At 36.7% G+C, this 27,837-nt stretch overlaps 3 protein-coding genes across 5 annotated transcripts; all 3 read left to right on the top strand.

The window, feature by feature from the left end:
* LOC109703464 (zinc finger CCCH domain-containing protein 32-like) lies at positions 381 to 4,778 on the top strand. Of its 2 annotated transcripts, none has more exons than XM_020224055.1 (3): positions 381 to 783; positions 1,674 to 1,784; positions 2,465 to 4,778. In XM_020224055.1, exons 1-3 carry the CDS (start codon positions 670 to 672, stop codon positions 4,421 to 4,423), a joined length of 2,184 nt encoding a protein of 727 aa, XP_020079644.1. In that variant the 5' UTR covers positions 381 to 669; the 3' UTR covers positions 4,424 to 4,778. The 2 variants fall into 2 exon arrangements, with proteins under 2 accessions (XP_020079644.1, XP_020079645.1); XM_020224056.1 differs by lacking the exon at positions 381 to 783 and adding an exon at positions 941 to 1,029.
* On the top strand, positions 8,279 to 13,318 carry LOC109703514 (protein DJ-1 homolog D). Its single transcript, XM_020224147.1, has 5 exons — positions 8,279 to 8,436; positions 8,588 to 8,704; positions 10,685 to 11,125; positions 12,223 to 12,585; positions 12,889 to 13,318. The coding sequence occupies exons 1-5, from the start codon at positions 8,371 to 8,373 to the stop codon at positions 13,075 to 13,077; spliced, it is 1,176 nt and encodes a 391-aa protein (XP_020079736.1). The 5' UTR covers positions 8,279 to 8,370; the 3' UTR covers positions 13,078 to 13,318.
* Positions 21,233 to 26,491, top strand: LOC109703469 (probable polyamine oxidase 2). Of its 2 annotated transcripts, XM_020224064.1 has the most exons (10): positions 21,233 to 21,614; positions 23,042 to 23,154; positions 23,402 to 23,490; positions 23,589 to 23,702; positions 23,850 to 23,937; positions 24,024 to 24,109; positions 24,204 to 24,306; positions 24,605 to 24,702; positions 25,303 to 25,732; positions 26,080 to 26,491. In XM_020224064.1, the coding sequence occupies exons 1-10, from the start codon at positions 21,587 to 21,589 to the stop codon at positions 26,392 to 26,394; spliced, it is 1,464 nt and encodes a 487-aa protein (XP_020079653.1). In that variant the 5' UTR covers positions 21,233 to 21,586; the 3' UTR covers positions 26,395 to 26,491. The 2 variants fall into 2 exon arrangements, with proteins under 2 accessions (XP_020079653.1, XP_020079654.1); XM_020224065.1 differs by lacking the exon at positions 23,042 to 23,154.

The following is a 27,837-nucleotide window of genomic DNA, read 5'->3' as shown; positions in this document are numbered from 1 at the left end:
TTTTTTTTTTTTCTCCCTACTATTAAAAATATTTTCGCTTCGTTCATCATACAAATAATAACCGGGAACTTTCTCTCAAAGTTTCCTTAATTTTTCTCTCTCAGTTTCCACTTACACTGATTTGAATTGCTTCCACCACTGTGAATTAAAGATTCGTCAAAATTAGTCGCTCCACAGTTGTGTGTGTTAACTATAAAGAGAGTTAAGTAACTTAATAAAAGTCTAAAGAGACAACTTAAATAATTAATTTGTATTTTTTTTCAATTATTTTGCGGATCGGATCGAACTGGGTCGGGTTTTATGTTTTCGCAAGCCCTGCGGAGTCTCCTAACCCAAACCTGTCGCCAAAAAGACGAGCCCAAACCCCTTCCCCTCTCTCCAACTTCGCTGTGTTTTTATCCCCATCTCCGCCCCCAAATCCCTCTCTCTCTCTCTCTCTCTCTCTCTCTCTTATTCCGATTCCCCCCCGATCCTATCCTGCTCAGATCTATTTCCTCTCTCCTCCGCTGCCCCCATAGGTGCCCTAGTTCTTGGGCGATTACTCTGAGGATCGAGCTCTCGACGCCTCGGAATCGTCCCGGATTGGCGAGATCGATCCCGGATTCTCGATCGTATTACGCGGAGGGAGGTAAAGGAGAGAGCCTGGGAGTGGGTTGGGGGTGCGCGGCCATGGAATCCGCCGCGGAGCGGGAGGGGGTTCGCCCTTTAACGGCGGAGGAGGAGGCGCTGAAGCGGAACACCGATTGCGTCTACTTCCTCGCCTCGCCATTGACGTGCAAGAAGGTAGTTCTCTAATTCCTTTTCTCTTGATTTGTACTCTTTTCATCTTGAATTGTGGATTTTATTTGTTTTTTTTTTCCTTCTTTTTTGTGTGTGTGGTTTGTAGGTAATTTGTTGGCTTTGCTTGCATGAACTGAGCTGAAAAGGTGATATTTTTCAGCTGAAATTTGTAGGGTTTTGATTGGTTGTTGGTTCTTTTGGAGGATCTTGAAGGTCTAGGGTTGAGCAGCTAGGGTTTTGGACCTTATGGTGAGAAAACCTAGGGTTTTCTTTTCAGATGGAAATAAATTGGGTGCTTGGTTGAGATAGATCTAATCAGAATATCTAATACGGTTCTTACTAGGCTGCAGATGTTGATGTGAGAATATAGAACTGGTTGTGGAATATCTTGCTGCTTCTCCTGTAAATTTCTTGGTTAATTTTGTGAAAGAAGCTCGCATATAAGTAGTCTACAATGCTTTGCATAATCTATCAGAGTTATGACTTGAATTTGTTACCAAGTTTTATCTTTGCATAGTTTTTCATGTATTAGATGAGATCCCCTTGTGGGCTTATTCACCTCAGGGATTTGCTTTTAATTTTGGGACAGAAGAGGCCATGCAGAACAAAAAACATTGTGCAGTATAACAAATACTTGAAATTTCTTTCGGCACATTTCATAAATGAATTCCCAATGTTCTTAAACAAAAATAATAACTAATTTAACTTGCATCACATTATACTGATTTTGTCATTGTATATGGTTGGAAATTGTTGTGTTCTCTGTCGCATAGTTCACCTTTGTCTGCATTATTAGTTTAGGAAGGTTCTTAGTTTGTAGTGACTGCAATTTTTTTTTTTCTATTAAATTTAATCTTTTGATGAGTCGCATTGTTTTTTCCTCTTTTACTCAGGGTAGCGAATGTGAGTATCGTCACAGTGACGGAGCAAGAGTTAATCCCAGGGATTGTTGGTACTGGTTCAATGGCAGCTGCTTGAATTCAAAATGCTCATTTCGACACCCGGTAAGCCTTTGTTTGAATATTTTTTCTCTACACATATATATGTATAGATTTAAGCTAGAATACAACATCCTTACTCATCAATTTAGAAATCTACATTGAAGAAAGTCATAGGCACGTAGGTTCAGAGCCTGACCAACTATCCTATGCGCAGTGTTAGATTTTTCTAAGCAATTTGGAATATTTAGAAATTAAATGTAAGTCGAACAAAAATCATCTGCGCCATCCATCTTGCTCTAGAACTTTGGAAACAACTTTTTCTATCATGAATTCAACTTACTTGTGTTATTCAAAACTGTGATAAGAAACTCCCTTCTATTGTAAAAATTGCCACTTTTAAGGTGGTAAAAGAGTTTGCAAAAGTATGATTGTGAGTTTGTTATATATTTCTATCTTTAATGGCATGAATACTCAATATCAATGTCCTAAAATTGATTTGAATAGGAGGCGTTAGCTTCCAAATCCGTATGGGTGTATTTTAATATTGTCAATAGTTTCACAGATGTTTGTATCACTGAATATTTAGTTCCTATCAGTTCATATGCTGGAAACAAAGTATGCCGTTATAAATGTTCACCACCATTCAACATCTCCAGTCTTATATCACTTAGATTTTTTTTTCTTTTTCTTTTTTTTTTACCAAAAAAAACCATTAAGCTTACTGCTGCTGTTCTTTCTCTCAGCCGCTCGATGGTTTGTTTGGTGGCCCGCCAACTTCAGGACCCACCCCACCTCCTCCATCACAGGCCCCAGCATCCGCACAGGGAACTGCACCCCATTTTCCTCCTTATAACACGAACAAGCAGAGTGTTCCATGCTACTATTTTCAGAAGGGTAACTGCATGAAGGGTGACAAATGCCTGTTTATGCATGGGCCTCAGGCTGCTGCAAACCCTAATCCTCAGCAGTCGGCCAAGGTTCCGATAGCTTCTACTGAGCCACCTCAGTCCCAGAAGAAGGATTCATGGGGTATCAAGGAGTGTCAACAGCAAAATGTACCTACTCAGCAGAGTGCAGCTATAACAAGTGCCGATAAACCAAAAGCCAATATTGATAAGCCGGCTGTACATGTTGATAAGCCAAAAGTCAATGTTGAAGAGCCCGCCGTAGCACCGCCAACTTCTGCAAAAGCTTTTATCAAGGCTGAGGGTGCATCACATAATGTACAGCCTGTAAAGAAAAGTTTGCCGCCTTATTTGCCAGATGATGATCTTCCTGAATTCGATCACAATTATCTTGCTGCTGGCAAGGGGTATGTGCAGCAGAGGAGGAGCCGAAGTCACCAAGTTCAGCATTTGGATGACCGGGCCCAGAATGGTAATAGGGATGCTGATGAGTTCTTGGGGGAGTCTTCTCCGGGCTTTGATGTTCTTGTGGACAATGAAGATGAAGATTCTGGTTATTTACACAATGAAGACAATTTTGCAGGACCGTTGGTTAACCCTATTGATGATTACGACTACCATCGAAGTGAATATGAACTCGCGGTCAAAGATGAAAGAGATCGATACAACGAAATGGCAATGTACGATCGGCTTGGACGGGCACACGGCAACTACGAGCTGGATCGTTTTAGGGCTTCACCCGAGAGATTGTCTGTCCGTGAAAGAAGGCTTTTGCACAGAGAGGCTGACCGTGAGGAGATTGGTGGGTCGGATTTGCGCCATCGGCTTACAAAGCAGAGAAGACTTAATGGTTCGAGATCAGCTCTTAGTCCCGATGGCCGTGGTGAGCACTACCGAAGGGAAAAACAGTATCCAGGGGAGAGAAGGCGGGACCATCATTCTCGCAGAAACCATGACCACCCTCAGCGTGAGAGCTCAATAAGCACCCGCCTCCAAGGTAGAATAAGACTTCCTAGGAGATCTTCACCAGATAGAGCTGATCTCAAAGAGAGAGATAGAGGAAGACCTCGAGGTAGAGTCTCTCCAGTTCGGCCGGTAGACCTTCACAGTAGGCATCAGGAAAGAACGAGGAAAATAAGTGAGGAATTCACCACTGACGGTAGGAACCTTGGGGGCAGGCTAGGTAAAAGAGATGAAGTGCAGTCAGTGAACTTTCCTGGTCCGAAAAGTCTCGCAGAGCTGAAAGGTGGGAAGGCCGTCGAGAGCTCCCAAGAGCAGCCGGCAAAGGGTACGACTTCTGCTTCTAAAGAGCAACTTCGAGAACCTGTAGGTTCCCTTGGTTTTGAAGGTCCAAAACCACTTAGTGTCATCCTGAAAAGGAAAAGAGAGGCAGCATTGGGTAATGGTGAATCGTCTGGTGTCAGAAAAGAAGACGTTGAACGAGATGCTGGGACACACGAAAAAGGTGGTGAGCAAGAAATGGGCAGTACCCTTGAAGTGCACAAGGTTGGAACGGTCGAAGAAGAGGAAGAAGAAGGTCTGATCCCTTCAGATGGCGAGGATATAAATTATGATGGCAAATCTTCAGCAAAAGGAGATATGGTTGAAGCTGAAGATGGTGTTGATGCTATAGAGGATCAAGAGCTGGAGAATTATGATCAGAGGGATGGAGAGTCTGATTACGAGGCAATGGAGGGCGGTGATTATAAAGTAGAGGAGAATGCTTATCCGGAGGACGATGATGATTTGGATGATGAGGATGACTTTGCGCGGAAAGTCGGGGTCATGTTCTCTTGAAGTCTAGTTTTAGTGGGAGAGCGGAAGGGAATGTTATTGCTTGCGGTTGTTTTGCTTTAAGTAAAAGGCCTCGAGAATTTCTGTGGCGCATTATGGTTTTTTTAAAAGTTAATAGTGCCAAAACCTGTTTCTTATATGAGGCTGATAGAAGTAGGTTAGATATGAAATGGGGAGGGTCATAATTTTAAACTTGGTGCATGAGGATTTGTGGGCTTTGTTCAATTTTTGATCCTTGTGCCCTTGAAGCATGTGTTCTATTTGTTTCCTGACTCGTCGCGAGATGATTTACTTTGTCTATTTACGCAGAAAATGGATAAGATAATGAATCAGCCTGATTAGGGCATATTTGACTTCACCAATTTTGTTTCTTCTTCGTTTTTCTCTGCATGACATGTTCTCTTCTTGGGTGTCGTCTTGTTTTGCCGATGTCCCAGCCTTTGTTCTCAGCATGCTACATTGCTGCCTACCTGGTTGCTCTTCGGTCATTGCGGCGATTGCCGTGAAGGCCTCGTTGGGATGTGAGCTGTTTCTCGGCATGCTTGCGAGTAGTGTTGGTCGACGGTCTTCGACTTGACAGTTTTCCTGTTTGTAGGTTTGGTCTTACTGGCTCTGCAGTGTCATGCTCCGGTGTTCTGTGCCGGCTGTTGCCCGCGGCAGTGGATGGTGTCTTGCCGTGGTCTGATTGTTTGACTATATGCATTCTGTTTTTCTTGTGTCATCCATTTCATTAAGGGTACGTTTGTTTCACAACAAGTTGAATTTTGGATTCAAACAGAGTTTAGTTGAAAATTATTTCTTTTTCGTTGTTTATTTTTGAAGCTACGAAAGTGTAAGTTTTTTTAATTCCGCTGTTTGTTTGGCAGGAAGTAAATGGTGTACAAGCTATAAATAATACGTAAATAATGAATAACTTGATAAATGTAACCCATTGTATTATTTTAATTTATTTTATTTTTTATCTTTCTTCATCATAATTGATTTTATATTGTTTTGTTTACGGCTAAAAATAGTTTCACCTTTCTCCACTTCCACGAAACAAATAGATTCTAATTACTTTTGCAGGCTCGGGCGACCCATTTGGTGAATATGCCTTGGACTCTAGTTACTGGGCCGAATTATGCAAGCGTCCGTTCGTTATGTGGGCTTTTGCCGAGAACTAAGGGCCTCCATTAGAATTTATCCTTCTCATTTTATTGCCTGCGATTATGGAACCTTAAGAACACCTCTCTATCATGCATTACTAGTGAAGGCCCGCGCTACGCTGCGAAAAATTTATATAAAAAATTAAATTTTAAATTTTAAATTTAATTTTTATTTTTTTGTACATGATCCGTAATTATACAAATAAAAAAAATTTAGAACAGGGGAGGAAAAGGGGGAAAAAGGGTAAAGAAAAAGATAATATAAAAAAAAAAGAAAAGAGGGAGGAAAAGAAGTATTTAAAAAAAATAAATAGTAAATTATATAATAAATTATTATATAATAATATATATATATAAATAAAAAACTATATATAATAAATAAATATATATTTATAAATAAAATTATATATAATAAACAAATAATATTATTTACAAATAAAATTATATAATATATATATATATATAAATAAAATTATATATATATAATAATAAATATATATTTAAATAAAATTTAATATATATATATATATATATATATAATATATATATATATATACTTCCCTCTCCTCCTCTGCTCTCTCTCTCTCTCTCTCTCTCTCTCCCGCTCGACTATCTCCCTCTTCTGCTTCTCTGTTTCTCTCTCTCTTTCCCCCGTTCGCGTGCGAACGGCCACGCTCGTGGCCCCCACACCCGCCCGCGCGCTCGCGAGCCGCCCGCGCCCCGTAGCCGCCCTCCGCTCGGTCCCGCCGCCCCGGTGCCCATCCCTCGCCCCGCGCGCGCCCAGCAGCCGCCGCAGCGCCCCGTCTCCCGCCGTCGCCCGCCGCTCCGCGCTCGCTCCGACTCTCCCGCCCGCTCTATGGGAACGGGGAGAGAGAGCAGAGAGCGGGAGGAAGGAAAAGAAGGGGAGAGGGGTGGGAGAGTGGGAGAGAGTCTGGGGGGAGGGAGAGGTATAAAAGGAGGGGGGGGGAGAGCTCGCGCGCGCGCGGGGGGTGCGGGTCGCCCGCACCTCCCCACCGCGGCCCGCGCCCCGCCCGCACCCGTTGGGCGCGGGTCGCGCGCACGTGGGGGAGAGAGAGAAGGGGGGAGAGAGAGCCGCGGGAGGGGGGAGGAGGTGGGGAGAGAGAGAGGGGGAGAGGGAGAGAGAAGGGGGGGCTGGGTGTGGAGAGAGGGAGAGAGAGTGAGAGAGAGAACCAGGGGGTGGGGCCTGCCATGTGCGGGCGGCCCGCACCCCCTGCGCGCGCTGAGAGAGGGAGAGAGAGACACTGTCTGCTCTCTCTCTCTCTCTCTGCTCACTCTCTCTCTCTCTCTCTCTTCCCCCTCTCTCCCTCTCTCTCTCGCGCGTGCTGCGGGCGCGGGTCGCCTGCACGTAGGCCCTCCCCCCTCTCTCTCTTTCTTTTCCTTTCTCTCTTCCTCTCTTCCTGGCTCTCTCTCTCTCTCTCCCTTCTACTCTGCTCTCTCTCTCTCTCCCTCTGTTCTCTCTCTCTCTCCCCCTCTCTCTGTATGCTCTCTCTCCCTCCTCCCTCTGTTCTCTCTCTCTCCCTCTCTCTCTCTCTCTCGCGAGTCCCCCGCAAAACGCGGGGAGCCCACCGTACATACTCTCGATTCCATATTTATATAGATATGCTCTATTTGGTTGCACACAGTTGTTATTTTATTATAGATCTAACTATGTACAGTAAATTATTTTTTTTTTAAGATTGCAGCGTTAGCATCTAACTGCTGTAGCTGGACACACAAAAGCAGACAATTGCGAACGTGACATCTGTAAGTGAAACTACATGTATTGATATATACTAATATCCTATCCAATCCTATTCATTTGGAAATCTTGATTCAAATCCTTCAATGCGAGATCTAAGATGGTCTCAATTCTCGAGCGATCGCACCAAAAACTCGAGTCTCTTTTGGATTTGCCGAATTCGCCTATTTCTTGCTCGTACCAATTAAAGTATTTTTCAATGAATTGTATCGTGTTTACAACTGCACAAAAAAAGGCTCTAAAAATATAATAAAATAAATTTTTTTTTGTTGAAAAATTGATATTGTGAGAGAAAAAAAAATCAACAGTATCACATGAGAGCTGCATCACAAAACGTGGCCGGCGGATCAACTCCAAATCGAGCGATCACAACCGTCCGATCTTACCCACCGCGCTTGCGCGCACGAAATTTAAAACTCCTCCTTTATTTCTGCACCTTCAAAAAAAAACGAAAAAGCCTCCCTCGCCAAGTACGTGAGGCTTATCTAATTGCATCATTGACGTGCCACGTGGCATTATCTTATGCTCGCTCCACCGCTCCAGCGGTCCACCGAGCACCATCTCGAGATACTTCGAACACCACGAAATCGAATGGATCATCTCCTTTCTGTAAAACACCGGACACAACACAACCCACCAGATTATCGACACGTGTCCATGTGCCGCATGGGCCCACAAGAGTATTTGTGGCACGGTCCTTACTAGTAGTAATGTAGGAAGACCCCTCGACTATAACGTTATTTGAGAGGAGCTCTTTATAATTTTTATTAAATTAAAAAAAATGTGGGCTTAATTTTAATTATTTTTATGAACTTTAAGTAGTAAAATAAAATTATAACGATTGAAACTATAAAAGTTTATAAAATTACCAACAAATTAAATAAAGTTAACGCGCCCATTGCGAATTAATCTATAGTTGAGGGGGCTCGTTACATTTTCCATTCCTTCTTCTTCGCCCTATATATTGAGCCGAGCCGCAGTTTCGTGGTCTACTCGTCCGAAACTGAGAGAGAGAGAGAGAGAGCGAGAGCTTGGAGTGGGCGAAAATGGCGAAAGCTGGAGCTCAGAAGAGGGCTTTGATCTTCTGCGGAGACTACGTGGAGGATTACGAGGTCAATCTCCTCCTCTTCCCCACTTCGAATCCCTAATTCGCTTCGTAGTTCGTTCAAAATAGTGATCCTTCGCATGAATCGGGCTCCTATACGCATGAATCGAGCTTAATCTAGTAGTTTCATTTTTTTTTTTTTCTTTGATGATCCGTAGATTATGGTTCCGTTCCAAGCGTTGCAAGCGTACGGAATCGCGGTGGACGCCGTGTGTCCCGGAAAGAAGGCCGGGGAGATTTGCCGAACCGCCGTACATCAGGGATTAGGGCATCAGGTAAGCGGATTTGGGTTTTTTTTTTCCCCCCTGAAATTTGCTGCTTTGAATCATATTTTGGTAATATTTTGGTTATTCAATTGTTGATAGTGTAGAAAGATGAAAATTTGATCACGGGAAATAAAAAAAAAGGCGATTCCTTCGATTTTCATGCTTAGTTGATTGAGTTGACTTGACATGATAGTGGTTATGTGATTATAAATGACTAGTGTCGCTACAATTAGTTTGTAGGCGGATGTAATTAATATTTGACTTTTGTGCAAATTGGTTAAGATGGTGTCTTGAGGAGGATGTGTTATGATTTATGACTCAATTTCAAGATGCAACGCATGATAGTGGGAAATTTGAAATTTTTGGCCTCATCATATGAATGAGTTTTCATGTGAAACGAATAGGGAACATGTAATTGATCCTCTAGTCTCATTGTAAACTTGATGATAAATCGTTTGTATGATGTTGATGAGGCTGTAGCCTAATTATATAAAGTCAATGCATGCTTTTTAGTCTTATTTTGGCATTTCATTGAAGTGTTTTGTTTAATAGATGCAACATTGACATAGTTGTGATATATTTTGTTTTTTTTTTTTAATAATTCAACAAAATCCCTCTCACCCCTCAACTAAAACATCTATTGGACTTTTGACTAAAGAAACAATTTATAAACAGTCCACAAATAGTTGACGTGGATGTTTTATAATTGGCTCAGTTTTGAGGTTAGAAGTTACAACAAATCAAAAAATTAGTGTTTATAATTGACTCTACTAATTGAAAAAATTGTAAGATAAAAAAACTATGTAAGGACGCCTCGAATATATATAGGAGCAGAGGGGTGCTTCTCCGTCTCCGTCCATGTTCCTGTAAATATTTAGGATTTTCAGGCCCCGCCAACAAAAAAAGAAAAAATTTCTCGTCCCTATCTCCGCTAGGATCCCCAAAATTAATTGATCGTTGTATTGACTGATATATTTATTTTTTTAATACAAAAATCCTTTTTACCCTTCAAATAAGATATCTACTTTGACTATAGAAAAAGTTCTTAAAAGCACTTCTATAAATATTCTACAAATACTTAGACGTGGCAGTAATGCTAATGACTCAACTTATTAATAAACAAAATGAGTTTTTTTTAAAAAAAATAAAAAAAAGTGTATGAAGATCCCCTCAACTATAGCCCACTTTGAGTGATCCCCTCAACGTACTTTATTTTTCCTTTTCAAGATCCTCTTTATTGTGTTTTTTAAATTAATTAGTTCTATCTAGTCTAGTTAAATGATTTTAGCACATTTGATTAATATAATTATCTTATTTAGCCAATAAAACCTATTTTAAAATCACTAAGTTAGGGGGTCATCGAAAAACATGATCACTAAGAAATAGAGACAAGTACATAACACCCCAATATATATATATATATATATATATATATATATAAAATTGGATTAATGCATGAAAATGTGCACCATTTATTAATGGAGCTTGTTGAATGAATAAAAAAGATAGTAGTTGGTGATCTTTCATTTTATTTTTCCTACGATATCCTACCATGCATGGCACATGATATTAACTACATGTACCTTTCCCATGAGTTGGAGCAATAAATAATAAAGTAAAAAAAAAGGTAGTACAAACGTAGAAGCTAATGAATGGAGTACTATGTGTAAAAAAACCAAAAAAAAAAAGAGAGAGAAAGAAAATCGAAGGATTCCGTGACTATGGCGAGAACTGTCAGCTTGCACTTGAAACTTTTTTTTTTTTCTATAATAAGAATAAGAAGTTTGTAAATTTTGGGAGGTTTTATAACTGGTCCATTGATTACTTTGTAAGTGGTTCATTGATTATACAGCTAACCAACTGCCTTCAATGATATTATTATGAATTTTCTCAATTTTTGAAGCCCATTTTTGTCCGTTTTGTCATGTTTCAAGACTTCTTTGGCTCTCAGTTCTCACTCCATGAACACTCCTTTCTCATTCATTTCAGACATATTCTGAATCAAGGGGTCACAACTTCACGCTGAATGCAACATTTGATGAGATTGACGTGAGCACGTATGATGGGCTCGTAATCCCCGGAGGACGTGCACCGGAGTATCTTGCAATGAATGAACCGTTGTTAAACATTGTGCGGAAATTTTCTGAATCAAGGAAGCCTATTGCATCTATTTGCCATGGACAGCTTATTTTGGCAGCAGCAGGAGTTGTGACAAACCGAAAATGTACAGCTTATCCACCTGTAAAGCCAGTTCTGATTGATGCAGGTTCTCACTGGGTAGAAGCTGATACAATGGCAAAGTGTGTCACCGATGGGAATTTAATTACAGGAGCAACATACGAAGGGCATCCTGAATTTATCAACCTTTTCGTGAAAGCACTTGGTGGCACCATAGCAGGCTCGAATAAAAGGGTTTTGTTCCTCTGTGGGGTATGTGCAATATCTTATATCTGAAACTTGTGCCATGCATGCTTATCTCTTCGAAAGTTTTTTTTTCCCCACCCTTTTTGGTGCATTCCTCGCACTTATATCTATCTGTCTTGTTAACATTTGCTTAAGTAATGTTTGGCTGACTGTCTTATAGTAGTAGGAAACTGTTTAGCTTTATAGAAATTGTTGTATATTAAATTTTATTTTGCTTGTTACTTAAATTAGAGCTGTCTGTTGCCATTAGCCAAGTAGTTTTAGGCTGTGTTTGGATGTCGGAATAAGTTATTCGATGTGAAGATTTTCTTGTGTAATTGAAACTTCGGAAGGTAGGAGTTTGATTTTTGCTCATTGAAAGGTCTTGACATTTACGAGTTTGTAGGATAGCATTTTTCATCTACGAGGTGATTTATCTTATTCTGAAAAAATAATTTGAAAGCCGAACATACTGTACCATTCTAGACATTTGACCATACTCTCAGCTTCTAACCACAGTAAGAAACCTCAGATTGAATAGGATATCACTGGATAATCTATTTCGACATCCAAACAGGGCCTTAATCTGCTTGGGTTAATGTTTTTATGTGTATGAATTATGTATGAGTTAGAATATACACTTTCTGTGTTAAATCTTTTACAAAATATGTAGTACTTCTATAATTGATAATAAGTTTAAAACAGTCAGCTATAAACCATCAGAAGGGCAGCCCACAATATTTAATTTGACTTAAAACAGTTCTGTGACTACCAAGGAGAGAAACTGATTTGTAGCCTTTCCTGTCAATGTGTCAATTATAGGAAACCTGATTAATGTAATAGTCCTGTATGCTAACTTCTCTAAGTGACTCTTCCTAGAAGTATTCAGAGTTAACAAATTCTTTGAAAGGTTTTGAAAAGCATATATTGTGATAATCTTTTTGTAATATTAGAAAAGAAAAAAAGGAAAGAACAAATGATAAGGGCACTATTTGTTCTTATTGAAAGTTGGAGACCGAACAAGTTGTATATTAATTTATATTGTACGGTTAATTTGTTCAATTGTTCTAGAGATATAATGTTATAATGGCATGGTTTATTCTGGATTTATACAAATATGGCAGGATTACATGGAGGATTATGAGGTGATGGTACCATTCCAGTCTCTGCAAGCTCTGGGCTGCCATGTTGATGCAGTATGCCCCAATAAAGGAGCAGGCGACAAGTGTCCGACTGCTGTTCACGACTTCGAAGGCGACCAGACCTATAGTGAAAAGCCGGGCCATGATTTCACGTTGACTGCATCCTTTGATGGCTTAGATGCCTCAAGCTATGATGCACTAGTTATCCCGGGAGGGCGAGCCCCCGAGTACCTTGCATTGAACGAGAAGGTCATTGCGCTGGTGAAAGAATTCATGGGTCAAGGAAAGCCGGTTGCATCAATTTGCCATGGGCAGCAGATCTTGGCGGCTGCTGGAGTTTTGAAGGTACGTATTATTATTCTCTGTTTTTCTCTTTTTGCATCTAAAATGGCGATAAAATACTGAGTAGGGCACATTGTTATAGCACAGAAAAACCAGATTACTTTTCAGTTTTTCTGCCTGAATTTTTTACTAAATCCATCATTATACTTTAAAATTCTCATTTCTTGTCTACAGTATTTAAACAGCATCCTGTTTCTACTTTTTCTACCTGACCTTCAGCTGTCATTTGAATAGTTTGTTTTTCATCTTAGTATTTCATACGAAACAATGTACAAATTTTGATGATCACCGTACATGCGATAATAGGGAAAGAAGTGCACTGCATACCCCGCTGTGAAGCTCAATGTGGTGTTGGCCGGAGCGACATGGTTGGAACCCGACCCCATCAGCCGTTGCTTCACCGACGGCAATCTGGTTACAGGCGCGGCTTGGCCAGGGCACCCCGAGTTCGTTTCGCATCTCATGGCTCTGCTTGGAATTAAGGTCTCCTTCTAATGTATCACTACTGTCCTTGTTATTGTAAATGTATCTGAAACACTCGGCCTTATAGAACTGTTTGTGTCTCCACCTATCCTGCTTGTTTTTCCAGAGAACCTTTCAGAATTTTGGTGTTTAGTATTTTGTGTCGCGGATGCTAGCTTTGTTGTATTAAGTTTGCTTGAGGTACTGGGTTTTATTTGAGTACTGTTTTTTTCAGAGGGAAATTTCGGAAAGCCTTTAAACTTATTGCTCTAAATATCAATCTTAGTTGTTGGATCTTTCTTCTTTTTATTTTTTTTATTTTTTCTCTGACGAGTGAGGGCTCAACTAATAGGTGTTACGAGCCCTGCATCATATGTGCTTTGTTGGGACCAATTGGAGGCCCACAATGTGCGTTGTTTCGCGTGAGATCTAAACATATGGCTTCTTGTTTGGTTCTGCTTTTTTAACAAAAATTGGATAGATGATTGTAAGAATCTCAACAATTAATTTCTTTTTTCTTTTTTTAAGAATTGCGAGTTTGATTTCCTACAATCCTTTTCAGAATCCTCTCATGCGGTACTCGAATCCATTACTCTGGAACCCAACTGTTGTGCGTCGCAGTTACACACTAGAATGCTGATACTTCGGTTTATTCTCAGCACAATCGCATAATATCGGTATGTAAATCGTAACCTCATAAGTTAAAACCTAAGATCCCGTTCGCTACGAGCTTTCTCTATTTTTTTAAAAAATAAAACTTCTAGATAATTTCTTCAACTCTTATTTTTATTGATTAGATTGCACTACAGTACAGGTCACTAGTGAATTTTTTTTTTTTTTTCCAATGAACAAAATTCTAAATAATATTAGAATAAAAAATTTATAATTTTGAAAAGCTATTTTAAGCAATTAATATGTCATTCTAAAGAGCAATTAATATGTCATTCTAAAGATTAATGAGAGAAAAGAAAAAGGCAAAATTTTGTAACTTTTAAGATAGATTTATTAAATAGTGTATCACGCGTAATAGCTCGATTCCATCTCCAACATGCTCATCTCCTCTCACGAGAATATTCCTCTCCTCCTCCTACACGACACATGCAACAGGTTGGAGAGAGATCATGACTGAGATTGATGGCCAACTAACAACTACCATCGTACCCAAGGTGCCAAAAGTTGAAAAAGGTCAGAAATTCGATCCCCTGTTAATTTCGTTCTACGACTTTCTGAACCAAAAAAAAAAAATTAAAATAAAAAAATCTGTGACTAGTTTAGGTGAGGAATTTGGCATTGAGATCTGGGGGCCTTGTTCTGAAACAAAACAAACTAAGCAGGCAACTTAGCATAATTAGTGGGACAAATTTTAAGTGGGAAGTTCTCAGACGACTCATTGGGGAGTCTCAATTCATAGTCACGTGTCACTTTTATCTTTATCTAAGAATTATAATCCTTTTTATTAGACTTATCTCATTAGTTAGACTTCGTTTGAAATTGTGAAAAGATTGTAGTACTGTAGTGAGAAATTTTTTTTTTTTTTTTTTTTTTTTTTGCGAGATAGGTGGTACGTTACCCGTTTCGTTTTTGTTATTTAGAAATAAATTTAGCTAGAAAAATACGAATCAACTAGGATTCGAATTTAGGTTTCGGATACCAACCATCAAGCCCTTTATCACTTGCTCTAGGAACAGTCGGTCAGTGAAAACTTGTGTTAAAAAAATATTTTATCTATTTTCATATTTAATATTATGTTTTACATATCGCAATAAGATATATTTTTTGCGATCCCATCACAAAAAAAAAAAAAGGAGTATATTTTTCTATGCTTTCGCCCTAACTCCGATTTGTTAATGCCAGCCAAATAGACCTTAATGCCAAACGAGCATTTAATATCTCAAAACAGTCACATTTCGACATTAGGTTGTTGAAAACTCAGTTTCGTTTATAAGCAAATTATAATTTGCTTACAATTTGCCCAATTTGAGGGCGTTTTGGGATGGAAATGTCTTTCTAATAATAAGGTAAAAATGTATAAAACTTATGTAAACTATAGACTAATCTTTAAAATTTTGATTTTTGTACTCAATTTTTCAATTTGTCTGATTTTATTAATTTAAGTTAATTGCTTGCTTTAATGAATTTATAGTTACATGAATTTCACAAAACATATTAATTAAATTCATAAAGATAATCAACATATTCAAAATTTAAAATTAAGAAATTATTAGTTGGCTCAAATCAAATAAATTAAAAGATTAAATAGTAAAATCAAAATTTTTTAAAAATTAGATAGTTAAATCAAAATGATTGATAGTTGTGATAAGTTTTATACTTTTTTACCAAATAATAATAATGTGATCTACGCATGAACTATACAATTCAGGAACATAAACTATTGTATAAACATAAGAATAATTTGTTAAAAAAAAAAAGAAGAAAAGATTATTTTGACTTTTCACTTAGAAAAGTCCAAGCTATACGATTAGCTTGGACTTTAGTAAGTGAAAAGTCAAAATAATATTTCCTTTTTTATATAAATTATTCTTGTGTTTAATTAACTTTATGCAATAATTAATGTTCCTAAAAAATATGCTTAAATAACGATTATAATTTAATTCTAGGCACAGCCGGGTGGGTGTGTTCGCCGTGCGGTTACCAATATCTGTTTAAGAATTAATATTAATTTTTTGATTTTGATTTTAAATTGTTTTAAATCGGTTTGGAATATCGGTTATTCAATTTTAGCGCAAAGTGAAATTAAACTATTATTACCATAATCCTTCAAATCTAATTATGTATATATACAGAATACAATATTATAAAATATTAACATTAAAACCACAAATGTTTTACACTGACATTTTAATAATTAAAAATAATGTTCTATTGAAAAGTCAAATCAAATCAAACAAACTAATACGAGTGAAAACTGCTATAGGATTATTTTCTTATTATGGATTCATGCTTGTATTCAAAATATATAACAATATCCATATTTGGTTCGGTTAGGTTAACGGGTTTTTTTTTCTGAAAGGCCAAAATACAAGCTATGATAAATTTCCAACTACCTTCCATTAAAACACAAAAATAATTAAGTACTCAAGCAATTAAGATAAGCAAACATGCCAAAAACTACAAAATAGAAAAAGAAAAAAAGAAGAAGAGAACAACACCAAGTAACACGTTTTTATTTAATTAAAACTCACAGGGAGACCAATTGACACCATAGTCAAACTTGGAGAAGCAAAAAAAAAACCTAAAAAATATATATAAAATCTAATCTAATCTTATCAAATGGCATCATACTTCGACAAGCAAACACTATGATCACTAAAATAGTAGAAACCACCAAATCTAGTAGGGCTTAAAATACGTAGCATCATTAAGGTGGGGTATCATCATATAATATAATATGAAGTGTAATTATATAGCTTCAATGTATGCAAATGCCAACTACTATTAAGGCAGGTACATTTGAGGACAAAAAAACCATGTGATGAGACAAAGTAGGAATTATGAATCAAATCACAAGCTTAGTGTTAGGTCACATGTGGTTGGACCATAGGGTTAGGGCTTATTCCGACCCAACTTTAGAGTGTAGTACTGTTAGATAAAGCATCGTTCAAAGAGTTTAATATCTTTTTCCTAATTTTCTTTGTAGTAGAAGTACCAAACTTTTGGTTTGTCAAAAGTTTTGTATAATTAGATGGCTTTTGCTGAAAGCAGAATCAGAAGTGGGGGCCCAGAACCTCGCACTTGGTCTATTAGGCTTGTATGTAGATGTTTCCTGGATTCACTCTTTTCAAATAAGTTTGAGCAATTTCTGACTAGCAAGGAATAGATGATCAGATTAAGTTCATTAAATAAATATCGAGTGGATTTAATGAATTTATTTGTTGGTATATATAAATGCTGATATTTCTTTTCTTATCTTATTCTGAATATGCAATTTAACTCTTTTCATAAAAGTAGTAACAAATCTTATAAACAACTAATTCATTGAAATATATATATATATATATATATATATATATATATATATATATATATATATTTCAATGAGGATACTATCGATAGTACAGAGCATTTGGTGCTATCAAGTTTGCTGCCGTTAGATTTACCTCTTTTATCATTTTCATCCATTCAATTATACTATTCAACTAACCATCCACTTAATCCTAGGGGGCCCACATCATCCTAACCGCACATCTTTTAATCTAAGGGCAGAAAACTTAATAGCACAAAGTCATTGGTGCTATTATTCCAGCCTAGTTCTATGTATACATATCTACTCATAAATTTTCAATCGTTGGATTGAGGAATGTGCAGTTAGAATTATAGTGGTCCCCGGTTAGAAAGTTAGCAGTTCCCTAGGTGATTGGTTGAATAGTATGATCGAACAAAAGAAAATGATCAATGGACTAGATCTAACAGCCAAAAACTTATGAGTATAAAGGGACCAATACTCATAAGAGTATGGTAATCGGACTCTATATAGATATATAGAGAGAGTTCGGCTACTATACTATCGATATCGATAGTACCAAAGGTTTGATGTTATCAAATTTTTTACCGTTAGATCTACCTTTTTGACTATTTTCATCCGTTAGATCATACTATTTAATCATCTACCCACCCAACCCGAAGGGATCACTATCATCTTAACCGCACACCACCCCATCATACAAGAATCGACAACCTAATAGCATAGAGCGCTTGCTCCTATTATTAGTCTAATAATCCTATATATGTATATATATATATAAATATAAAATATTATACAAGTTGCTAAGGTAGATCATTTGCAGGGGAGCCATAACATGGAAGGGGGAAAAAAAAAACACACACACATTTTTAAGGCCTTCGGGATAGAAAATTTGGCTTTTAGGATTGCAAAAAGGTTTAAACTAAGAGAAAAAAAATTATATTAATTTATGTTTTTAAGAAGTCGTATATTAAAAGAACATATTAATTTTTATGCAAAAGTAAAAAAAAAAAAAAGTCAGTGAGAACTTTTAGACTTTGTTTGGGATTGCAGGGAGATTGCGTTACTTGCGGTGAAAAAATATTTTAAAAAAATACCATATTTATTGCCGTACGTAATATTGCGTTCCGTATATCGTGATGAGTCGGTTACGATATATTTTCTGCGGTCCTACCGGAGAACGCAGAAGCATATCCCTATATGCTTTTTCAACAACTCAATTTTATCCAATAACATTAGATAGGTCTCAATACCAAACTAACTCTTACTGAAGTTTTTTTTTTAGGAGATATACTTATTTGCATTCTCAAACTATATACTTTTCGAAGCATAAAGTAATTCATGTTTCCAACTTTTTAACCCAACTGTCTTGACAATTTTTTATATTTGGATTAATATTATCACTCTAAAGGAACCATCCAATCCTAAGAGGGATCACTGTTATCCCGACCTTACAATTTTTGATCCAAGGGCCAAAAAGTCGAAAGCACTAACCAAAAAGTCGAAAGCACTACCTCTGTTATACTTTCAATAGTATAGTAGCTCTGTACCATAAGAAATTGGTCATTCTAAATATAAATATGCAACATTTCGAAAATTTTATAAATCCTAAATCAAAGGACTCATAAATCCAATTATAAGAAAAAAAGGGAAGAGAACTTCAAATACCACTCCTGTGGTTTCACACTTTTTTATTTTAGTATCTTGTACCCTGTGATTTCATTTTTTTCTTTTTATTATCTTCTCCACTAATTTTTTTCATTAAATTAATGATAAAGTTAAAACTAAAAGATACTAAAGTGGATATTCGATAAACGTAGGTGAGATATTTGAAATTTTTTGTATATAATTTAACGAATGTTAACGAAAGAGCTGACGAAAAAAGAAAACTGAAACTATATAGTACTAGATTTACATTTTAAATTATAGGATAAAAGTGAGAAAATACGAAATCACATGAGTGATATTTAAAGTTTACCGGAAAAATATTAGCCTATTCATTAATCCAAATCATAAAATAATAATAATAATAATATAATAAATATTAGCTATAAAAAGAAAGTTTTTACTTGTGGCTCTTCTCTTGTCTACCACCTCGACAAGTGTCCAATATCTCCTTCCCACGTGGACCAAACTTTATATCATTTTAAAATGGTCCACTTCTCCTGTAGATTATTGCATGGACCAGGTCCATGCCATCATTCAATGGATTTTCACCCGTTTATTCCTCACGGAAGTAGAATTTAAATTATACGAACAATATTATTCGAAATTTTTTTTTACAAATTCTTAGTATGGTTGATGGAATAAATAAATACACAACAGTAGTCTATTCTAATGAGATACTACTTGAAAGCTGATAAAAATTAAAATCTGTGTATCAAAAACTATATCATCTTACCCAAATCAATCTTAATTGAAATTCTACTTTTATCTATTCTTAGTAATAGATGTAATATTATTTAGTTTTAAAATCAACATTTTTTTTCATTTTTTTCATTTTTGAGTTTATCTTATTAATGTACGACATAAAAATAGGACTGGAGGCTCAATTTTGAGGTCCTTTTGTATTGAATACTACCATATAATTCTGAATCAAAATGAGTTAGAGAACAAACATTAATAATATATATTTACTCTATTAGATTATAAAAATAATATATTTATATTTTTTTAAGATTAATTTTATACAGATTTCTGTAAACATAGTAAATAATAAATATATTCAACTTTTATATATTATTCCTGCAAATATGTGTCTTTGCCGTTAGAATCCGCAAAAAATATTTAGTTAATTATAGGTTAAACACTTAATCCTAGTTAGTTTTTATTTTTATTTTTTTGAGAGATAGGTAGCACGCTACTCGCTTTGTTTATTTCATTTAGAAATAAACTTAGTTAGAAATGTGAATCAACTAGGATTCGAACTTGGATCTCGGGTAACAACCACCAAGCCCTTTGCCACTTGCTCTAGGGACGGTCGGTTAATTTTTAATATTTTTACCTCTCTTATATTGTGATGGCAAAATTAAAAATATAAATAATTTGATAATGGTAACAAATTAAAGGGATATATATATTTAAATATATTAAAATTTTTACAAAAATAATATATAAAAATTAAATTTTATAAAAATATATTTATGTTCATTATCTATACTATATATAAAAGCACGTATATTCAAATTTGGGTCTGTCGACAGACCCATTTTTCGGCGAAAAAATTAGCGCCCATTTTTCTCTTTCCGTACGAAAAATTTTAAATATAAGAATAAAAATAGAAATAGAAACAGCAATGAATACGTCAGTTCTCTATAACAGATTACTGATGTGAAAATCCTAAAATATAAAATTTTCTATTTAATTTCAAAAGTAAGTTTTCTATAACAGATTACGGGTGTGAAAATCCTATAAAAGATATTTTTCTATTTTATTTTAAAATATCTTTTTTAGATATTATCTATTTAATTTCAAAATATATTATTTTTTTTAAGATAACGAATTTTATTTTTCTATTTAATTTCAAAATTTTATTTTCTAACAGATTTTATTTTTCTATTTAATTTCAAAAGTAATTTTTGCATTAGAGATTATTGTTAATTATTTATAATTTAAAGCATATCTTTCTTAATAGCGTGATTTATTATTTTAAATTTTTTAGATACATATTTGGCAATCATATAAAATATGGCCTAAAATTAAAAAATATTTTAAAAAAATATAAATTTTTCTAATAATTATTACGTGCATTTGTACGTACATTTTACTAGTTTTTAAAAAGATATGTATAAAATTAACTCTTTTTTTATTATACTTTCGGCTTAACAACATCTCATTCAATAGCATTAGCGGGTCCTCGATATTGATAAGATGGTCCACGAAAGACGTGGCTGATCATGGTTCAGTCAAAAACAATTCCCTCTGCGCTTTCTCCCGCCCTCGTAATAATTGCATCCGCGTGCCCTCCGACGTTTCCTCGCTCCTACCCCTCAAAAATATCACAACCGCCTAAAATCCCCCATCCCTCACAAAAGGACGGAAATACCCTCTCCAGTTCCGCGTTATTACGCCCACCGAACCGCAAGCGAAGCGGGTAATAACGCCAAATTCCGAGGGTATTTTCGGACTCGCAGGCCGAGGGGTAACGGAAGGGCGTTTTCGTCTTTTCATACCGAGCTCGGCTATATATAGGGGGAGGGGGTTTGTTCCCCTTTTCCCCTCGTCCGTAGAAAGAGAGGAACAACAACGCCCTCACGAAGAAGCGAAGAGTCGTGTGAGATCCATTTCTCTCTCTCTCTCTCTCTCTCTCTTGTTTCTCTCTCTTCCTCGTGGCGTCGTCCACCGCGGGTTTGGGGGTCTCCATCTAGGGTTTCACGTATGAGCTGGTTTGATAAGCTTCGTCGCCTCTCCGAAGCAAGCCGCTTCATGGACGGCCTGCTGATCTTCGTCCTCTCGCAGTCGATTCCTATACGTAGTAATCTCTCGTTAAATCCCCTGCAATCTTAGGCGGTGAGAGGGGGCGGGGGTATTGGGGGACTCGGTTCTCTGGATCCGGCGCCGATGGAGCCCAAGGGCTTCGCGATCGGAGGTATGTGCGATTTCCTCGGCTTTTTCGTAAGATTTTAGGTTGATCGGTTTGATTTTGTGCCGAATATCGGGGATTTTTTGGGTTTCTTATGGGGAATTGATGGTAGGGTCGTTGTATTGTTGCTGATTCGATGCGTTTCTTGCGATTGGATGCGCGTTTCCTGTTTTTCTCATATTAAGATTTTCTCTTTAATGTGTCTGTTTGTGTTCTTTAATTAAATCATTAGTTGCGCGGTTGAGTTTTTTTTGGACCTTTTTGTCTAATCTGTGCACGAGATTTAATTTTGTACTTAAATTGGGATGTAGGCTCCTCTTTTTTTTCTTCTTTGACAATGATTGGAAATATTTGCTTTTCACATTGACTGATTAGGATTGTTTCTGCTACGTTGACTATTAATTTAGAAGTATTAGGAAATCTTTTGAATTATATGGTTGGTAGATGTCACCATCCTAGTTCTTACTTTTTCTCTTTTTTTAAAACAAAAAACGTAAAAGTGATTATATTTTAATTGAAAAATGTTTATTTCTTTCTGATTCTAAAAAATATCTTAAATTTTTTTTAATTCTAGTCATCGGGCAATGTGTCACAAGTCAAAGTAAACAATTAGAAAAGTACAGAAATTAATTATGATTTATTGTATTAGATCAAAGAAAGAACAGAGAATATAAAACCCTGTGATTCATTTGTTACTTCCTTAAATTCCACTCTACTTGCCCAAAGGACATCGATTTGGACAATTTTTCCCCTTTATTCTAAAGTTTTATATTCATTTGTTTACTCTGATATAGATGGATTTCAAAAAGAAAAGTATATTTAGAACTGACGACCTTTAAATGGTAGTCTCTATGATTTGTTCTGCGTCTATAATAAGATATAACTCCTAGAGATTCAGGATCAGAAATGCAAATTTATAAAGTGGAAAGGCGCCCAGTAATAAGTTGGTGTGTTATTTAATTTAATTAGATTATAGTTGGATCATAAAAATGCATAGCTAAATTTGAAGCTAAATTTGATAACATCGAGCCAGTAGTTATGAAATTTAATCCATTAAAAAGTTTAGTTAGGGTGCTCCTTTTTTTATCATCATCATCAATTAAACGTAATTTCTCTTTCATATACTACCAGAGTTATCCTTACTTGGGAACATCTGCTGTCATATTATTGCTTTATCTGTTTGAACTTTGAACTGACTTATTCTTTTATCATTATTGATGCAATTCTTTTGTGTCACCAGGAAGATGGTTTGTACTTATTCAAGTGTGGCGTTTTCCTTCCAAGCCATTTATATTGATTTTCTTTCTTTGCTTTTTCATTTTTAGGATGAGTCTTTGAGGCAATGAGGCATATTTTTTCCTTTCTCTGCTTTCCATGCTACTGGTGGAAGGTTTTTTTTTTTTTTTCATATTTCGCATTTCCCCATGTTTCAGGTCTTTTTTCGCAAATTGAGAGGCAAAAGCTTTCTCCACCTTCAGTCATTGTAATTGGTGGAGGGATTTCAGGAATTGCTGCTGCGCGCGCATTGTCTAATGCTTCCTTTAGGGTAAAAACTAGCACAACATAAAAATTTTCTAGGAACTTGGACCAATTTTTACCTGTTCTTGTCCTTTCCCTTTTATCTCCTTTTCTTCTTCTTTTTACCTGCTTTTCTTTTAATTAGTTCTTAGTACGATTTACAAGCTGCCTTAGATTGCTTTGTAATCGGAAGTGTTGTTCCTTCATTACCTTGGGCATGCCCAAGAATCTTTTGGTATCACTTATTGGTCAACTTATCATTCATTTAATGGCAGGTCACTTTATTAGAATCACGGAATCGTCTTGGTGGCCGTGTGCATACGGATTATTCTTTTGGCTGCCCAATTGACATGGGAGCGTCATGGTGAATATCATCTTTTATCGAGAAATTTCTGTACTAGTGTCTTTTTATTGAAAGGAAATGTAACTTTGTCTTATGACCCCCCCCTTTTTTTCATACAGGTTACATGGTGTATGCAATGAAAATTCTTTGGCACCATTGATCCGTTGCCTGGGGCTAAAATTATACCGCACTAGTGGTGACAACTCTGTTTTGTATGATCATGATTTGGAGAGGTACATATTTATTTTGATATTTGCCTCCTTTCCATTTTAGCTTTATGTGTGCAGGCATTTCGTTCTTCTGTATTATACTAAAAATCTTCAAGATTGCCAAATTTGAATTTCTGGTCTAACAAATCTGCATATTTATGGTTTGCGTAGCTATGCTTTGTTTGGTAGGGATGGACATCAAGTTTCACAACAGCTAGTCATTGAAGTTGGGGAAACGTTTGAGAGAATCCTTAAAGAGGTATACCATTTACGTCCATTTATGTGTTTTCATCCTATGGCTTCTTTGCGAAGGAGATATGAGACTGAAACTTTCTAGTATTACAGACAGTGAAAGTGCGTGATGAACATGCCAATGATATGTCTCTTCAGCAAGCAATCTCGATTGTTCTTGAGAGGCATCCACATCTAAGGTATGGATAAAGCCACTGTACTCAACTAGAATACGAACATGCTTTCAATATCATCTTATTAGGGGTTTTCTGATGTATTCTATTCATTGTGTAGGCAAGAGGGTTTGGCATATGAAGTGTTACAATGGTACATTTGCAGAATGGAGGCATGGTTTGCTGCAGATGTCGATACTATATCTTTGAAAAACTGGGATCAGGTAAGAAATTATGGAAAAATTTCTACATATAAATTAAAGATTCTATGCTTTAGCCAACTACGTATACTCACCAAACTATCACATACTTTATTATATAATGTGATCACGCTAAGAATTTATATTTTATCCTCAGGGTAGTATGTTGGCTACTTTGTCTCTTTATGGCTTAGACAAACTATAGCATTGTGTTGCTTAATTTAATGTCGCTGTTGAAAGATCCTAAGGAAAAATTGTGAAAACCAATCTCTAGCTTGTGATTTATTTTTTTGGCATTGTTGCTGATCTTCGAAATATGCAGGAGCATGTTCTTACTGGTGGTCATGGACTAATGGTGCAAGGTTACTATCCTGTTATAAAAGCACTTGCAGAAGGCCTTGATATCCGTTTGAACCACAGGTATGCTATTGCTATCAAGGGGCATGCTAGGGTCTCTTAACAAACATAATTATCTTGTGTCATTTCAAGTATCTTCCTTATCTCTGAATATAGGTTATGTTTCTACATTACTGTGACATCTAGTAATATTTGCTATCTCAAAGTAGTCGTGTAGTCTTATTATTGGCTATTTGACATGCTTCACCCAAGTAAACATGTAGTCCTTTATAGGAGTGGTTGTGCAAATAGCTTGATGTTTACTTGGCAATGAATCTTATGGTCTTTTGATCAATCGAGGGGGTCTAATGTGAACAATTATTTCTAAATTATTCTGCAATAACATAACTGCTTCTTCAACAACTATTTTTAAACTATTCTGCAATAACAAACTGCTTATTCAAGGGGATCTAATGTGAACAATTATTTCTAAATTCTTCTGCAATACATATCTGCTGCTTCAACAACTATTTTTAAACTATTCTGCAATAACAAACTGCTTATTCTGCTCCAAGTTATAGAGTTAAGGTCTTTCTAGTACTCCTTTTAACACTACATAGTACTTGAACATTCGAGACTTTGTTATTCAAATCCTTACCATCCTTCACTCATCTTGGTTCCTAGGGTTGCGAAAATCATTCAGAGGTATAACAGAGTTATAGTGACTGTGGAGAACGGAACAACCTTTGTCGCCGATGCTGCTATAATTACCGTGCCTCTTGGGGTACTTAAGGCAAACACAATCAAGTTTGAACCCGAATTACCAGAATGGAAAGTCTCAGCTATCTCCGATCTCGGCGTCGGCAATGAAAACAAGATAGCTCTTCGCTTTAGTACTGTTTTCTGGCCTAATGTAGAGGTCTTAGGTACGGTGGCCCCGACATCATATGCCTGTGGCTATTTCCTCAATCTTCACAAGGCGACAGGCCACCCTGTTCTTGTCTACATGGCTGCGGGGAGGTTCGCATACGATATAGAAAAGTTGTCAGATGAAGAAGCGGTTAAGTTGGTGATGGCGCAGCTTAGGAAGATGCTCCCAGATGCTGCAGAGCCTGTAAGTCCTTACTCTTCATGATTGTTAGATTTCCCAAATTATTAATCTAGATCTTATTATTCGCCATGCGTAACAATTAAGCCCCGCCTGTCTATCATCTTGGAGAAGATTCCACTTTACATAATTTATAGAAGTTCAGTGACATTGTTAAGATTCACGTTGGCAGCAGATGATGCTGACATGGACTTAATTGTTATGCAGACAAACTTCGGATGATAAATTATTTAATCAACTCTGACAAGTGCTTGAAAATCAGGGTTGAACCTTCGGGGCTAAGTTTCTACCAAATTTTTTACTGCGAAGCTGTTCTCCTTAATAAAATTGAAAATGTTGATGATTTATTGCAGATTCAATACTTATTCTCGCGCTGGGGGACGGACCCAGACTCGCTTGGGTCCTATTCGTGCGACTTAGTAGGAAAGCCAGCCGACTTATATGAAAGGTTTTGCGCCCCTGTGGACAACTTGTACTTTGCCGGGGAGGCCGCCAGTGTCGATCATTCTGGGTCTGTTCACGGGGCCTACTCATCGGGTATCGCGGCTGCGGAGGACTGCCGAAGGCGGCTCTCGCTGCTCCACGGTATCTCTGATCTCTTCCAGATTGTTCTGAGGGAGGAGATGAGTACTGAAGTTATGGTTCCCCTTCAGATATCCCGGATGTAATTTAATTCGAGTGGTTGTTTTTTCTGTTGCATTGAGGTTGATAATTCTCTCTGTGGCTTTAGCTTGGCACTCAATAAAAGTTTCTCTTTGGGATATGTATGAGCCCTCTTTCTTTCCTATATAATATATATATAGAGGCCTTATATACTATTAGGAGAACGGAGTCCTCCGTGCTCCTAAGGCCTTATGTGCTATTAGAAGCATGGAGTCTTCCGTGCTCCTAAGCTGTTTTCAATAATGGAGTTTCCGAATCAACGATCGGCTTCGTTAGATTTGATCTATTGTATTTGAAGTATTCAAAAAATAAAGTTTGCGAATTTTCGATATCATTTACCTAGCGATCGAAAGGGTTCAAAATTAATATTTCTAATCGAAAATTTTAGTGTTATATTATTATTTTTTGTAAAATTTTTATTTTCAGCCGTTTATTTTGAACCCTTTTGATAGCTAGATAAATGATCGAAAATTCGTAAAATTTATTTTCTAGACACTTCAAATACAGTAGATCGTCTAACGGAATCGGTTGTCGATTTGAAAGCTTCGTTATCGAAAACGGCTCAGGAACACGGAGGCTTTCGTTCTCCTAATAACACACAAGATCTATTATATATATATAGAGAGAGAGAGAGTTTTCCATGTTAATTTGGACATGTATTTGCCTAATTATTTTTTTAGAATAAAATAGCAAACTATTATTCATTCATAAAATAGTAGGAACTTGACAACATAGATGAAGAAAGGTTAAAATAATCCAGTGTAAATGAATGTATACGATGAAAAACTTGAGCTGCGCTTGAGTCTCGTCTTTTAAAGATAATACTAATTTTTTCTAGCTAGATTGCCATCATGTAGCTGAAAGTTTAGTAAGTGCGGCTATCAATCCTACTGCAATATTTCTTCCAAAGCCTTGTTACACTGTACTCATGCGCTGCGGTAGGCAGTCGTTTGTTGAGTAAAAAAATAGATGCCGAAAGTAGTGACATCTTGAAAATAGCCAATTATTATTATTATATGTACGAAAGTGTAATTGAGCCTTGCTCGAGTGGGAAATTTGGTAAAGAGCCAAGCTCGAGCTCGGCTCTTTACCAAATTGTAGCTGAAAGTTTTCGTAGTCTAAGCTCGACCTCGAATTGTTGGCTCAAGTCTTAATTATTACAGGTGGCATATAGCTTGACTAAGGTTTAAGAAAACAAAGAAAACATACAAGGCACTAACACTTCAAAATATTCATAGGAATGTCAGGATATTTCTAAGCCAAGCTTGAGCGAGTTATGCCGCTTTGTACTCGGCTAGTTTAACAAATCAAGCTCAAGTTGTGGCTCATATTCGGTTCTTTTAGTAAACGGGAAAGCCAGGTTTGGGTTAAGAATGGGTCGGATTAGGTCTGATTAGTTAGTCGTAACACCTCAGAGTGATTTGGATTAAAAGAATTTTATTAAAAAT

This window comes from Ananas comosus, linkage group 25, assembly GCF_001540865.1.
Source record: "Ananas comosus cultivar F153 linkage group 25, ASM154086v1, whole genome shotgun sequence".
Lineage (NCBI taxonomy): Eukaryota > Viridiplantae > Streptophyta > Magnoliopsida > Poales > Bromeliaceae > Ananas > Ananas comosus.
Note: the sequence above shows the minus strand (reverse complement) of the source record. Positions and strands in the feature narration are given on the sequence as shown.

Coding starts and splice junctions, on each gene's coding strand:
- LOC109703514 (XM_020224147.1), top strand. CDS start 8,371: ATGGCGAAAGCTGGAGCTCAGAAGAGGGCTTTGATCTTCTGCGGAGAC. Junction 8,437..8,587: donor ACTACGTGGAGGATTACGAG/GTCAATCTCCTC, acceptor GATGATCCGTAG/ATTATGGTTCCGTTCCAAGC. Junction 8,705..10,684: donor ATCAGGGATTAGGGCATCAG/GTAAGCGGATTT, acceptor CATTCATTTCAG/ACATATTCTGAATCAAGGGG.
- LOC109703469 (XM_020224064.1), top strand. CDS start 21,587: ATGGAGCCCAAGGGCTTCGCGATCGGAG. Junction 21,615..23,041: donor CAAGGGCTTCGCGATCGGAG/GTATGTGCGATT, acceptor CCCATGTTTCAG/GTCTTTTTTCGCAAATTGAG. Junction 23,155..23,401: donor TGTCTAATGCTTCCTTTAGG/GTAAAAACTAGC, acceptor ATTTAATGGCAG/GTCACTTTATTAGAATCACG.
- LOC109703464 (XM_020224055.1), top strand. CDS start 670: ATGGAATCCGCCGCGGAGCGGGAGGGGGTTCGCCCTTTAACGGCGGAG. Junction 784..1,673: donor CGCCATTGACGTGCAAGAAG/GTAGTTCTCTAA, acceptor TCTTTTACTCAG/GGTAGCGAATGTGAGTATCG. Junction 1,785..2,464: donor AATGCTCATTTCGACACCCG/GTAAGCCTTTGT, acceptor TCTTTCTCTCAG/CCGCTCGATGGTTTGTTTGG.